The 14229-nt window shown below is 47.5% G+C and overlaps 2 protein-coding genes and 1 long non-coding RNA gene across 9 annotated transcripts in view; 2 read left to right on the forward strand and 1 right to left on the reverse strand.

Annotated features, from left to right (window-relative positions):
* Window positions 1–14229, reverse strand: part of LOC113428608 (major histocompatibility complex class I-related protein 1-like) — a 684789-nt gene that overhangs the window by 284955 nt on the left and 385605 nt on the right. The gene's annotated exons all lie outside the window — the stretch shown is intronic.
* Window positions 5414–14229, forward strand: part of LOC113428674 (class I histocompatibility antigen, F10 alpha chain-like) — a 156967-nt gene continuing 148151 nt past the window's right edge. Inside the window, exon 1 of the mRNA XM_087953858.1 lies at window positions 5414–5507. Within this exon, the coding sequence (XP_087809984.1) occupies window positions 5447–5507 (61 nt within the window). The 5' untranslated portion in view covers window positions 5414–5446. The remainder of the gene's footprint in view (window positions 5508–14229) is intronic.
* LOC113431080 (uncharacterized) lies at window positions 9259–13434 on the forward strand. Its single transcript, XR_015747228.1, has 3 exons — window positions 9259–10352; window positions 10473–10744; window positions 12980–13434. It is a non-coding gene; the product is annotated as an uncharacterized LOC113431080 (long non-coding RNA).

Raw genomic sequence — 14229 nt, forward strand, 5'->3', positions numbered from 1 at the left:
TTAAAGTGATAAGCACTTAAACCATGATATCTAAGTTTTATATATTTATTCACCCAAACCATATTTGGTATCAATGTTATACCTAACACCATGGCTAGGGCCACAGTCCTCTGACATACCGAGGGCACTTATGACATCCCACTTTGACGACTCAGCCGCTGTCCTACAATTATCATGGAAAAGGCTTGACGAACTGTATGGCACTCCCGAGGATGTAGAAGCAACACTCCTAGATAGCCTCAACAATTTTCCTAAAATTCCTATCGACAAGCCTCGACGAATCATAGACCTTGCTAATATACTTGTCCAGCTGAGAATGGCACAACGGGATCCCAACTTACCGACACTTGCCTGTCTCGATCACATCGACACACAGAACAAAATTGTTCGAAAACTTCCGCAGGTGCTAATTGAAAAGTAGCTCCAGCTGACTGACACCTTCATGGCCAAGGTTTGCCACCACTTTGTACCCTTCACACTTCTTGAAGAATTCATCTCCCACCCAGCTACAGTGTACAACACATACCGAGCCCGTGGACTCAGAGCTGTTAGTCCTCCTAATACCAGAAGATACAACAGCAACCATATATCGCCCTCAGGCCCTATACATACTATCAGAGAAAGACCCTTCATGGTTGCCCATGACACTGAGATAGACTCCTCCTCCATATACAGTTGGGGAGAGACTTCATCCCATTCACCCCAATTTAGATCTCCCACTACAAGGAGAAACCAGTTTTGTCCTATGCACAACACTCGTCACTCGCTGAATAGCTGCATTGAGTTTGCAACGAAATCACTGCCCCAACGAAAAGAATTGCTAAGAGAGTACCAATACTGCTACAAGTATTGCGAATCCAAACATTCACCCAAATACTGCACAACCAAAGTGCAATGTTACATCTGCAAAAGTGACCAGCACCCAACCGCGCTGCATTCAGATGCCAGCCACCACGGCACAAACCTCGTAACCCTCCTTCGGACAAGGAGCCACAATGTAACACAGAAGCAGGCAGGGCTCCTCGACAGACTGACAAAGCACAACCAAAACCATGCATGAGTGTAAACTGCACAACACTGTGCGCCGACTCACCATGCCCTCGTTTGTGTCTTCCCATCTGTTTAGCCAAAGTGTACCCTGAAGGACGCCCTGAAGCCGCTGTGAAAATGTACATATGGATAGACACTCAAAGCACCTGCACCCTGGCCAGACCCACATTCTTCGACCTCTTTGAGGTGCAACAGGCCAAATTTCCCTTCACCGTATCAAGAAGCACGGCGGGGAGGAGAGCTACTGGACTTTGCATAGACTCATTAGTTGGAAGTACCCAATTCCCACTATCGCCCGTATTTGAATGCAATGGCATACCGAACAACCGCAGTCAGATCGCAACACCTGCTCCTTTTCTTCACCTACAGCACCTGGCTCATCACTTTCCCACTCTAGATCCGGAGGCTGATATCCTACTCTTGCTGGGAAATAATGCCCTACGCGCCTTTCTCTTCTCCGAGTCAGTCGGCGGCTCTGTAGACGGCCCAGTGGCCATCAAATCTCCACTTGGATGGGGGATCATAGGAATTGTCAGTGACACCCAGATGCAGTCTCCAATCCTGGCAAATACCTTAGCACCATCCTTTCCACCCGCCTTCCGATGCCCTTTAGCACCACCAAAAACAAGAATGAAGTTCCAGCCTCAAAGGCCGCCGCCGATCAGTGCACGTTCGCTAGAACAACCTAAACGGCCAACAACAACCACCAGACGTCCACTAAGACACTCTACACAGGCATATGCCCCTGCAACGCCCTCTCCAACAGCTTCCCGAAGCTCTTTGACACCGTGGAAGCAAGAGTACCGTTCCAACCCTAAAAGGCTACCAGAGGTGACCACCAGACTTTCACATTTGCCGCCAAGAGTTCTTGTACACCCTAAAAGGCCACCAGAAGTGACCAACAGACTTGCACCAAGAGGCCGAACTTGAAGATTGAACCTCAAGCTTTGGATGCTTTGCTTTGTTTGATGCTTTATCAGTGTTTACTGTTTTTTTCCTTAGATATATAGCTAACTGTTTATCTTAGTTATATACTGTAGTTATATGCTATTCAATTAGTATTACTGTTTACCGCTTATCTTAGTTTATAGTTAATTTTTTTTCTTCTCTTCTCTTAATAGTGGAATTTACAATTCCAGGCGGGGAGTGTGCTGTCCCAGCCAGTCTATGGGAGTTGGATAGTTACTTAGGAATTGTGAGCTGTCCCCTTAAGGCAATGCATCATGGGAAATGTAGTTAAAGGTATCCTGGGAAATGTAGTTCATGTCACGTGGCTACATCTGTAATCCTGATTGGTCACTCAATTGACCCTCGAGGGGTTGAGAGAGGTTTCCCTCCATTCTTGCCTGCACTCATGGACTGAGAACAGCTTTCTTTCTATCGCTATGTGATTTTTTACCTGCAATGCTGATATACAAAGGATTGGTCATTATAGAAGAGCTTCGTCACAAATGTGAGTTGTGAAGATACCTGATGTACCGATAAATGTACTTTGTTGTGGATGTTTTGTGGAATTATCTCTCTGCATCTGCACAGCCACAAATCCACCTCTGAGCATCAGACAGGACAGAAAAGTTCATGTCTTGTGAATTTCGTCCGTCCTCCAAGGAAGGGCTGAAAAACTTTGATGCTCTTCGGTCAGGACTTTGCATGTAGGAAACTGAAATAATTTTGTATGTTTATCTTGGATTTACCAGAGGAGCTTTAAAGGTGACAGGACCCTCCCCACAGAGGCTGGGTTTAGGGAGAGGACCCCAGCTGAGTCCTCCACCCACCCAACATGGTTGGTCTCAGCAGGAACGCCCAAGAAGCCTCAGTGGGGGCAGGGGGTGGGGCCAGAGTGTGGAAAGGCCCCATGGGTTTCTGGGGTGAGGGGAATTCTGGGAGTCGAAGTCCAAGTGGCTGAGTTTGAGAAATTCTGAGTTAGGCCTTTATATTGAGAGGGGCTGATAAGAGTTGGAGAGCTGAGATCACCGAAAGTTTCTGCATCAGAGACAAATTCCTTGTGTGTCCAATCACATTTGGCCAATAAATAATTCTATTTCTATTCTATTTCTATTTTTATTTCTATTCCTATCCTCTTTATCCTCTTTTATTCTATATTCTATTCCTATTCTATATTCTATTTGATTCCTACTCTAGTTCCTGTTCCGATTGGCACCGTCCTCCCATGTTGGCTGAGGGGCATTTCCGCCTTTCTTTCTGCTCACCAAGTGCCAGATCAGCATCCAAAGAGGAAAAGTTTCAGAGGAAGTGAAGAAAGTGCTTGGGATTCAGAATAAATCTGGTGCCTTTATAGCACCTGGGAATTATGGCTTCAGATCCTCCTTGGGTGGCTGAAATCCTTTATTTATTCTCTCTTCGGATAATCACAGATTTTCTGTGGCATAGCAGCAGCAGCAGCACTAGCACTTCTACAGGTAGTCCTCGACCTGCAATCACAATTGAGCCCAGAATTTATGTTGCTAAGTGAGAAATTTGTTGAGTTTTGCCCCATTTTACGACTTTCCTTGCCACAGTTGTTAAGTGAATCACAGCAGTTGTTAAATTAGTAACGTGGTTGTTAAATGAATCTGGCTTCCCCATTGACTTTGCTTGTCGGAAAGTTGCAAAAGATGATCACATGATCCTGGGACACTGTGACCGCCATAAGTATGAACCAGTTCTCAAGTGTCTGAATTTTGATCATGTGACCACGGGGATGCTGGAGCGGTCGTAAGTGGTGAAAAATAAGTTACTTTTTTCACTGATGTTGTAACTTTGAATGGTCACTAAATGAACTGTTGTAACTAGAGGACTATTTATATTCCGCTTCACAATCCTTTACAGCCCTCTCTAAGTGGTCTACAGAGTCAACCTCCAGCCATTCTGGGTCCTCATTTTACCCACCTTGGAAGGAGGGAAGGTGAACCGGCCTTGAGCAGGTCAGGGTTGAACTCTTGGCTGTGGGCAGAATTAGCCTGCAATGCTGCATTCCAACCACTGGGCCACCATGGCTCAAGGTATGGGGTTGAGCCCCGCTGAGTCCTGGGTTCAAAGCCAAAACCTGTTTGGATGCCTGAACTCTGGGAGGGGAGGGGGAATTTCCCAGCTTGGGGGGAGGGCGAGGAGGAAGATCTGGGAGGCTTCGTGGCTTCATTGCTGCTCCCCCCTTTGCCCCCCCATATCCCCCAGGCAAGCACTTTGGGTCCCATGGCCTCTGGTCTCACCAGGATCCCCCCTTCCCCATTTATAAAATCTCCCCTCAAATCTCCCGTCAGCATTCCAGAAAACCTCCACTCCGACAAATAACTCCGAGACAGACATCCTCTCCAAGGTTCTTTTTATTAGAGCAGTTATATTGGCACATCTGGGAAATCCCGAATCTGAACGTTCCTGGTTTCCTTGCAATAAGTAAAAAAATTACAAATCCACCCGCTGCACCCATCAGGGCATCACATGCCCCAATCACCATCCGTCTCAACTTGAGACGTCCTCTCACCCAGGTGCAGAAATGACATGACCTTGACTTAGAAGAAGAATGCTGTTGGGTCTAACCACATTCGCTCCAAGAAATTCCCCCCTTCCGTTTTCCCAGGCTCAAGAATGTGGCAGTGTGGAAGCGTCTGGTGCTAATATGGCTTCCAAAGCTGACATCTGCACCTATTAAGAACCCATGTTGGCCCTCAGTGAGGTCAGAATGTTTTTTTTTTCTGTTGGGGGAACCAGGTGGGGTTTCCTGCTGCATTTTGAGCTTCTGAGGATGACCCCCCCCCTTCTTCCTGTGGTGCCATTGCAACCTCCTTGGGTCAGAGACTGAGCAATGCAGAAGGAGGGGTTGAAGGAGGCCTTGCTGGAACGGGGGAGGGCACAATTGGAGGGGGGCACATAAAGTTTGGGGATCTTGCTCTCTCTTTGGCCCTCCCTTCCCTTCCCTTCCTGTCTCTCCCCCAACCTCTCTGCCCTCCAACCCTTCAGACCTTCCAGAAGATGTTCCTTTGTCCCTCGGTCACTCCCTCTTTCCACCCTCTGCTTTCTCTTTCTCTTCCAACATCTCCCCCTTCATTTCCTCCTTCCACCTCCGCCCAGGTCTCTTCTTCTTTATTCTTTCCAGGTCTGAAAATGGGGACTTCTGTGCCTCATATAGCATCAGGGTCCTTGACCGAAGCCCCCTAACTCTGCCCCTCTGGGTCTCTTCCAGGCGCCTCCTTCCACTCCCTGAAGTATTTCTCCACCGCCATCTCAGGCTCCATTCAGGGGCTCCCCCAGTTTGTCTCTGTGGGGTTTGTGGATGATCAACTCTTCAGTTACTACGACAGCATCAGCCGGAGGGTGCAGCCTCGAGCCTCCAGGATGGAGAAGGTGGAGAAAGATGAACCCCAATAGAGGGACAGAAACACCCGGAATTTTCGTGGGGATGAGGAGGCTGTTCAGAGGAGACCTGGAGATTCTGAGGAGTCACTACAATCAGAGCGAAGGTGAGTGATGGGTCTGGTGGCTCCTCCGGCCCCATATTCCCCTCCCCAGGAATCCGAGGGAGGAGAAGGGGGGGGTCCCTTCAAAGGGAAAGGCTGCCTCACCTCTTTTAAAATGTCTTTTTTTCTATGTTTACTAGCTGGATACCTGTGCTTTGCTATAAAATTATGTGATCGGGCATATTTTACTAAGGACAATGTTGTTGAGAGGATCAATAACCCTCCAAAAACAACACTTCTGGCCTTTTTTGAGCTAATATCCTTCCACCACCTTAAGTTTGGAAGCGGTTCCATAAGTGGAAGGGGTAGACATTTTAGTGAGGTAGCGACGTTTAGTACTGTAAGGAGCCCCAGACGCTCCTGAGTGAAGAAGTGGAAGGTCTGCCAGTTTGAAATGAGATGGCGGAATGTGAGGCAACTGGCAGTTGGAGCAGAGTTCTTTTCAGGTGGGGAGGGGACTAGAACTCCTTAGTATCAGAGCGTGTTAATTGCTGTATAAGAAATCCTAATGCTCTCATGGACATTTCGAAAATTCCTTTCTTAGCAAGCACCTAGAAGCCAAGAGGAATATACGTGCCAAATTTCAAGTTTGTAGGCTTTACGGTTATCGAGATTTTGTGAGGATGCATGAGTGCTTTTTCGCTTGTATATATATATAGAAGATTCTTTTTAAAAAAATCAATATAAGCTTGCTCTTACCTCCATAGCTGACATTTTGTGCCAATTGCAGTTAATGAAAACATGTTTAAATTTATCCATCTGTCTGAATATTGATATTGATGTGAGTATAAACTGAGGTAAAAAGAGACCAAAATCTCCCCTCCCCCCTTGAAAATTGGAGGGTCCCCGGCCTTGGTAGATCTCCTGCTGTGGGAGAGGAAGGGAATCACACATTCCCCCCCCCCCCAAAAAAAACACCAGGAAGTGGATCCTAATTAGATCCTGGGGGAAGAAGGTCCTCATCCTTCTGTCTGTTTCCACCCCAGAGAAATGAGAAATGAGGGATCAAGTGGAGATCCACAAAGGTCCCAACTTTTCCTCCAAGGGAGGCTGCTGCTTCCATTCTCCCATCGCCTGAGTCGCCTCCTCTGGACCTTCCACAACTCCCTCCGGTCCTTTTCTGAGGTCTTTTGATCACAAACTGCAGAGAATATTCCAGATGTGGAGGCACCCTTGATTGCCGCTCAGGCTTTGTGACATTAGCCTCTCTGGGTTTTCAATACCATTTTAATGATCCCTGACATCTTGTTGGCCATTTCAATTTTTTAAATATATTTTGTATTAAATCTTTTCAATGAGAACATTAAAAACTAATATAAAGTTATGCAAAATAAAGATGATGAAAGAAATCAAAGAAAAATAAAACACAAGAAAAGCTGAAGAAAAGGACTAAAGAAAGAAAGAAAAACATAAAGTAGCTTCTCATATGCTTCACAGCAGTTATAATATAATATAAATACATTTTAGCCTCCCTAAAGCAGCTTTTCTTAATCTTTTGATCTTGGAGGAACCCTTGAACTATTTTTCAGGCCTCAGGAAACCTCTGAACATCCAGGCTCAAAAATGGGCTGAAATTGTTTCATGCATTGACCTCCAGACGGAGGTGCATTAGCTGTGTCCCTCTGCTAATAATGGAAAACGAAACTTGTCTTTTCAGTGTGATCCCTCTGCTTATTTTTTGCTGCACAAATATTCAATTATGTGCCAAACATGATTTGAGCACACACAGATTTCATCTTCCACTGAAATTGGACAATTTCTGCCTTAGCTTTTGATGCTTCTGAAATAAGACTGAGCTTGTTCTCAGGAGTTGAAAACAGCAGCCAAATATTTAATGCCTTCCTGTGAATGGCAGGAGATTCTTCTTGGGCAGAAATCCAGAACTATTTTTCCCACGGGGAGATCAGGGAATCTCCTCTCGAGGGAAGGATCAGCCTGCAGCTCACGAGGATCTTCCTCTTCCTCCAAAGGGAAGTTCTTAGGCTGAGCAGAAGATTTTATTTATTTTATTTATTTATTTGATTTGCCAATTGTTTACAAGATAATAAGTATAAGTGTATACATAGTTGTGAATACATGAAATGGGTACATATAAGAAAAATAAAAGAATAAGAGAAACAATAGGACAGGGACGGTAGGCACGATGGTGCTTATGCACGCCCCCTACAGACCTCTTAGGAAAGGGGTGAGGTCAATAGTAGACAGTCTAAGGTTAAAGTTTTTGGGGTTTGGGGAAGAGACTACAGAGTCGGGTAGAGTATTCCAGACATTGACCACTCTATTGCTGAAGTCGTATTTCCTGCAATCAAGTTTGGTGCGGTTTACTTTGAGTTTGTATCTATTGTGTGCTCTTGTGTTGTTATGGTTGAAGCTGAAGTATTCATTGACAGGTAGGACATTGCAATGTATGATTTTATATACCATGCTTAAGTCATGCAGGGAAAGGATCCCTGCAGGCCTTCCAGGTGGTTTTCCATGAGATTTGAGACTTTCTGACATCCTTCCTCACTGTCAAGCCCAAGCAGATGTAGAAAGATTTCAGGATTTCCTTTTTTTTTCTTTCAAGCATTGGGTTTTCTTTTAAATCCAAGAATCTGGTCACGTGAAGTCAAAACATCTTCTCCAGGGCCTTGCAGAGCCTGTAAGCTTCAAACTCCTTTCCAAGGTCAATAACCCTTTGGGTGTCCAGATCAGACTGGGCCACTTGCTGCTGTGGCTGAGAAAAAATATTCCTTTGTGGACCTTCATTCCCACATTGTACTAAACCTTGGTTTGTTTCTGGTTAGCCCAAAGTGGGAAGCAGCCCTTGTGACTTGGTGCTCTTGGTGAACTCAGACAATTACTTGTGGTCACAGGGATCCCTGAAAGATCCTCAGAACGTCTGGATCCTCTTTGAGGCCACTAAGATTCTCAGTCCCTCTTGGATCTTGTTGATTCAGGCAACTATTCCCTGCTGGGACCCCCCAGCAGAGGAGAGAGAGAGAGAAAGGGAGACAGAGGAAGCTCTGCCCCTCTCTTACTTCTGTGCCCCCTTCTTTTCTTGATCCTCCTCAGAATCCCCCGCTGTTTCTTTACTGATCCTGAGGAGCTGAAAGGGGGATTCGCCAGCTGCCCATTTCCTGGCGAGGTTCAGGGCTCCATTAGGGGAGATGCAGGAACCCAGGCCGACCTGCAGGGGGTGCTGCAATGGGACAATTGGGGGTAATCGCTATGGAGGAAATGGAGGTGTCAGTCAGTGCCTCCTTCCAGTCTCAAATCCCTGTAGGGAGGGAGGGGCCCTGTGTCTCCTGAGGACTCCCTAAACCATCCTCCTGTCCCTCTTTCAGGCCTTCACACGTGGCAGCAGATGTATGGCTGTGAACTCCAGGCAAACAGGAGCAAAGGAGGGTTTATGCAGTATGGCTACGAAGGGAGGACCTTCCTCACCTTCGACAAGGAGACCCTCACCTGGGTGGCTCCTGACCCCCAGGCCCAGATCTCCCAGAGGAAATGGGAGGCTCTTCCAGCACACAATCAGTTCCTAAAATCCTACCTGGAGGAAATCTGCATTGACTGGATAAGGAAGTACCTGTCCTATGGGAAGGAGATGCTGCTGAGGACAGGTGAGCATCTGGATCCAGGCTGGACTTTCCTCCTTTACAGACCTAATTTTTGGACACATTCAGCCCCTTTGAGTTCTGCTTTGCAGCCTGGCTGCTCAGGAGCTAATCCTGCCCTTCCAGCACCTCTCCAGAATGTGGGAAGAAGAAGGCCTGTTTGGTTCCCATTGCCAGGGAGCCATTCAATGAACCAGGAAATGCAGCGTCTACCGGCCAGCAAAAGCCATCAGGGGGATCCTGTTCACAGCTCATGAAGAGGCAACAGGGCCACTTTCACTTCTTCAGGGAATCCACCGTGAGCCAAAACGGATCCTAGTGTGATTTCCTTAATTTCCTCCCAGCAACTTTCTTTCCCCCCACATCCCATAGGGGGCTCCCTCCCTCCTTTGCATCTGATAATGCATCTCCCACACCCACCACAAGGGGGCACCCACCATGAATAGGACATTATCAGTGCCTCCACATAATGGCCAAGGTTAAGTGGGAGGGGAACCCACAGATTCTGTGGCTCTTTCTCTGAAACCTCAAACAGCTTCCTTATCTTGGACTTGAGTGGCTTCCCCAGAAAACAACCCCTTCCTCACCATTCAGGATCGCTCCCTCACCCCTCAGGGCTTCTTGCTCACATTGTAATATTTCGCCCTTTTCCCTTTCCTGTACCATCCTCCTCCTTTTGGCCTTACAGGCTCCTCTCTGGGCTCCTTGGTCCCTCCAGGACCAGCTGGGTGAGATCAGGATCCATTAGAGACCCCTCCCCGCAACTGCCAACAGCTTCTCTCTCTTCCATTGGCCTCACCTCTCTCTGCTCCCCTTGAGGGAGAGAATCTCTTTTCCAAATTAACCAGGGTGAGATTGAAAAATCCCCCAGTTCCTTGTTTTGAATGTCATTCTCCCTTCCCTAGAAAATGTTGTCCTAGGCTAAATAAAATAATCCTGAGATTGTGGTTGTGTCTCTTGAAAGAGCCCTAGAACATCCTCAGATTTGGAAAAGTGGACCCCAAAAGTAGGGAGAAGTCGCTGTGTTATTATTTCTTAAAGGGAACCGCTAAAGATCAGCTACAAGATCCCTCCCCTGAAGGGAGCAGCCCAAGATCACTCAGAGTTCAAAGCAGTCAGAGCTGAATTTAGTTGGACCCTCAATTTGCTGCTGGAGGTTCTTCAGGCTGAGATGGACTCAGAATCAGGAGTCCTTGGGGTTCAGCATTTTCAAGATTTGGAGCCTTCCCAAAAACTGTTGGAGACTTTGCAGGTATGGAATGTAAATCCTGGGATTAAAATTAAGTGGTGAGAGATTTTCCTTCCCCTCCAGGTTTCTCACCCACCTTCCAGGCTCTGGAGGGGCTGAGAGTTAATTCTGGTATATCTGCAGATCCCCCAGTGGTGACGGTGAGCAGCAGGACGGAGGTGGAGGATGGCATGTCTGCCGCCTGGATGGCTTCTACCCCAGGGAGATCGATGCCTCCTGGACGAGGGACAGGGAGGTCTGGGAGGAGGAGACCTTCTGTCGGTCTGTGGCTCCCAACGCAGATGGGACCTACCACTACTGGCTCAGCATCCGGATCAACCCCAAAGAGAGGGGCCGCTATTGGTGCCACGTGGAGCACGATGGGCTGCAGGAGCCTCTGGACGTGGCCATAAAAGGTGAAAGGCTGCAGGGAGGGGAAGGCTGGGATCTTTGGCAGGCTGGAAGATTGTGGGGGAAGAAAGCTGACCCCAGATGTGTCCAGATGTGAGCATACCTGACCTTTAATCCATTGATATTTCCATTGTTGAGGTTTGTGGTCCTGCATTCAATAGAATTGGCTTTAGTTGATTTCAAGCAAGCAACAGATCCCATCAGAACAGTTGGCTGATCCTGATTAAATGCCATTAGATCCTCTTAGCTCTCTTCCTCCCCTTCCTCCCCAGTTTCCTGCATGGGAACAGCACTTATGCTAAGCACCAAGGAGAGATTTCCTTTTGTTTAGAATTCCTAAAGCACCAAAATCAGGAGGAATCTGGCAGCTCCTTTTCTCAATGCCAGATTTCATTCAAAGGGATGAACTGTGTCTGACTTCAGGAAATGCGCAGAGTGGCTGGTCTGATGGCTCAGGAATCAGAAAAGGGGCTGTCAGTCTGAGGTTTTTGCCTTGACAGACTTACATGGCTTTCCTGGTGTGTAAAGAACAAAACGTCACTCTGTGTTGCTGCTCTAAGAAAGAAAACGACACACTGTTTTATAATCAGAGATTGATAGGAATTCCTGAAGTTTGGCATCAAACCAAAGGAAAATAACCCTCTCTCAAAAAACCTGGTGGCTCAGTGGTTAGAATGTAGCATTGCAGGCTAACTCTGCCTGCTGCCTGGAGTTCGATCTGAGTAGCCCAAGGTTGACTCAGCCTTCCGTCCATCTCTCTGAGGTCATTAAAATGAGGACCCAGATTGTTGGGGGCAAGAGGCTGACTGTGTAAACCACGGAGAGAATGGTGTAAAGCACTATGGGGCGGTATAGGTGTCAACTCTGAAGTGAAGTGACTTAAGCCATCTTTTGCTGCCTCATCGTTGTCACAAGCCCTGAGAGGGGGAAGGGAGGGGGGAAGTACATAGACCAGCTTGGCCATCAAAAGAAAAAGCTGTCTTGTGGGAACCAAGGTCATCTGAAGAGGTGGCTGTGAGAGGAAGAGAGGAGGGATCAAACAACCTGCCAGCCCTGCTATTGGACAATGTGACCGGTGAGGTCTGGGAGGAGAGACTTTTACTTTTTTAAACCAGGTGAAATAAACCGCGGGAACTTTAGACTTGGGTTTCACCGGCTGTGCGTGTGTCAGAGTATATTTGTGAACTGGAATAGAGCTCGGTAACAAGGTCAGCCAATGAACAGGCATAACAAATAAATCAGCCAGTGAGGGCAAGTTTGGAAACTGAAACTAGAAATAGCCTAGGCTGGAAACTGAAACTAAGCCTAGGCATGGCTCTGTATTCAGCTCTGCAGCTCTGAAGTTATGTTGAGCTCTGAGTCTGTCTGTTGAAAATGAAACTGCTTCTCTCCTCTGCTTGCTTGCTGAACTAAAGTGAAACTGAAACTTCTCTCTTTCTCTCTCCGCTACTGAAGTTACTCGCAACATGTTTCTGTCTGAGTTTGCTCCATGTTGGAGAAATCTACAACTGGTGTGTAAAGTCTACTTGTTGTGTTTATAAAGATGTTAAATGAAGCATCAGCCGTCTGTGTTTATTTTTCTGGCACTGAATTAACGCTGCAAAACTCTGAACAGTATCTGCAGCACATCCGACTAGCACAGAAGTAAAATATTTCTGCAGGATTCATCTACATAAGAAACTTCTTTATATACAATTCCATGCAGCAGAAGTCAGCATACAAATTCAGGAACACGGAAGCAATATTAACAGAAGCAAGTCATTACAGAGTAGAGAGATTCAGAGGCCCTGAGGCCTAAATTTACAGAGGCCTAGATTTAGAGGCCTAAATTTACAGAGGCCTAGATTTAGAGGCCTAGATTTACGGAGGACAAACCAACTCTTATATACAGTTCAGCAAGTCAAAGCCACGCCCAGACTCCAACTGTCTCTTATGGCTCCACACAAAACCCATACTACGTTTCAGTTTCCAAGCAGCCCCCATTGGCTGCCTTGTTGCCATATCTATTCTGGTTCGCGAACTCCATACACTGACTGTGCGGATATGATGCATCCAATAATCTCATGTTCTTGGAGGAATCCGCCTGCCTGGGAGTTCTGCTTTCAGAGGGCGCCTTACTGGGAACGCTGACAATAGGCGTCTCAGTGCTGTTGCTGTAGCTTCTAAGTCTCTGCCCTAATTGGGAGGATTGTGTGGGGATCTCCTTCAGGGATCTGCTCCTTTTCCCAATTCCCTTCCAGAATCCAACCTGGGGCTCCTCATCGGCTGCGTTGTGGTTGGCCTTGTATTGCTGTGGGCGATTGTTGGGATCTTGATCTTCCTCAGTAAGTATCGTTTTGAGGAGCGATTTAAGGAAGATGTGGAGATTCCACCCAAATCGCTCCCTTTGGGGAAATTCTTGTGGGCTTCCTCCTGTTTTCCCAACCCTCTTGCTGGGACTCCAGTTTAGACTTGGCTGAGTCTATTCAGGCCGTCCTGTCTTCTCCTGAGTTGGGAAGCAGAATCCCCTCCCTCCTTTCAAAGGCTTTGGTCAAAGAGCAACAGAGAAGGATTTCCATGGAAACTTTCCTCCCCTCCCAGCTGCTGCTGCTGCTTCCCCCATTTCCCCTCCGTCCATTTCAGAGGAAGCAGGTCTGTCTTGGGGGAAATCAGGAGATACATTTGTATTTGGAGGATCTTTCTGTCTTTCTGGATGGGAAAAAGTGACTGTGAAATACCTCCTGGGGTTCTTCCTCCTACGGGAGGGGGGAGTGTTTGGATGATCTCTGGTGGATTCTTTTGAGCTTTCACTGATTTTTATCATTGCAGAGAAATGTCAGTGTTCTGTACAAGGAATTAACATACTTGCAAACCCCGCGTTGCGATTGGCTAAAGCGCGCGGCAACCGGATTGGTCGGGCAAGCCGCCCGGATTGGTCCGTTAAGAATCTCCCGCTATTGGTTGAACCAAGAGCGGGAGATTCGAAACGATGTCATTGGCCGCGGGCCGCCGCGGCTTGGAAATAAAAAGCCGGGGTTTTTCCTTCCTTTCCCAAGCATGTACTGGAGCACAATAAAGAGCTGAACTTTGTCACTGACTCCGAGCTTCCTTCCTGCGCCGGACACGACACTGGCGACGAAGGTGGGATCCAAGAAGGAACCACCAAGCACGTGTCCGGAGGAAGACAAAGACCAACACGATGGCCGGCCTCACTCCGCCCGCACAATTCAACCCGGCTACCGAGGACTGGGAATCGTACGCTGATCGTTTCCAGATGTACCTCGAGAGTAGCAACTTGAAGGATGCCAACGGAAACAAGAAAAGGGCTGTTTTCCTGACACACTGCGGGCCCGCAGTGTTCAAAATGGCGAAAGCCCTCGCCAAACCCGCAGACGTAAAGACGATGGACTGGGCCGACCTTGCGCCATTGCTAAAAAACCACTACGCTCCCACCGTGCCCATCCTCATCCGACGAGACGAATTCTACCGGCGAAATCAGCGGCAGGAGGTC

This window comes from Notechis scutatus, chromosome 2, assembly GCF_049901735.1.
Source record: "Notechis scutatus isolate UNSWTSFEM ecotype Mainland chromosome 2, rNotScu1.2, whole genome shotgun sequence".
In the NCBI taxonomy this organism is placed as follows: domain Eukaryota; kingdom Metazoa; phylum Chordata; class Lepidosauria; order Squamata; family Elapidae; genus Notechis; species Notechis scutatus.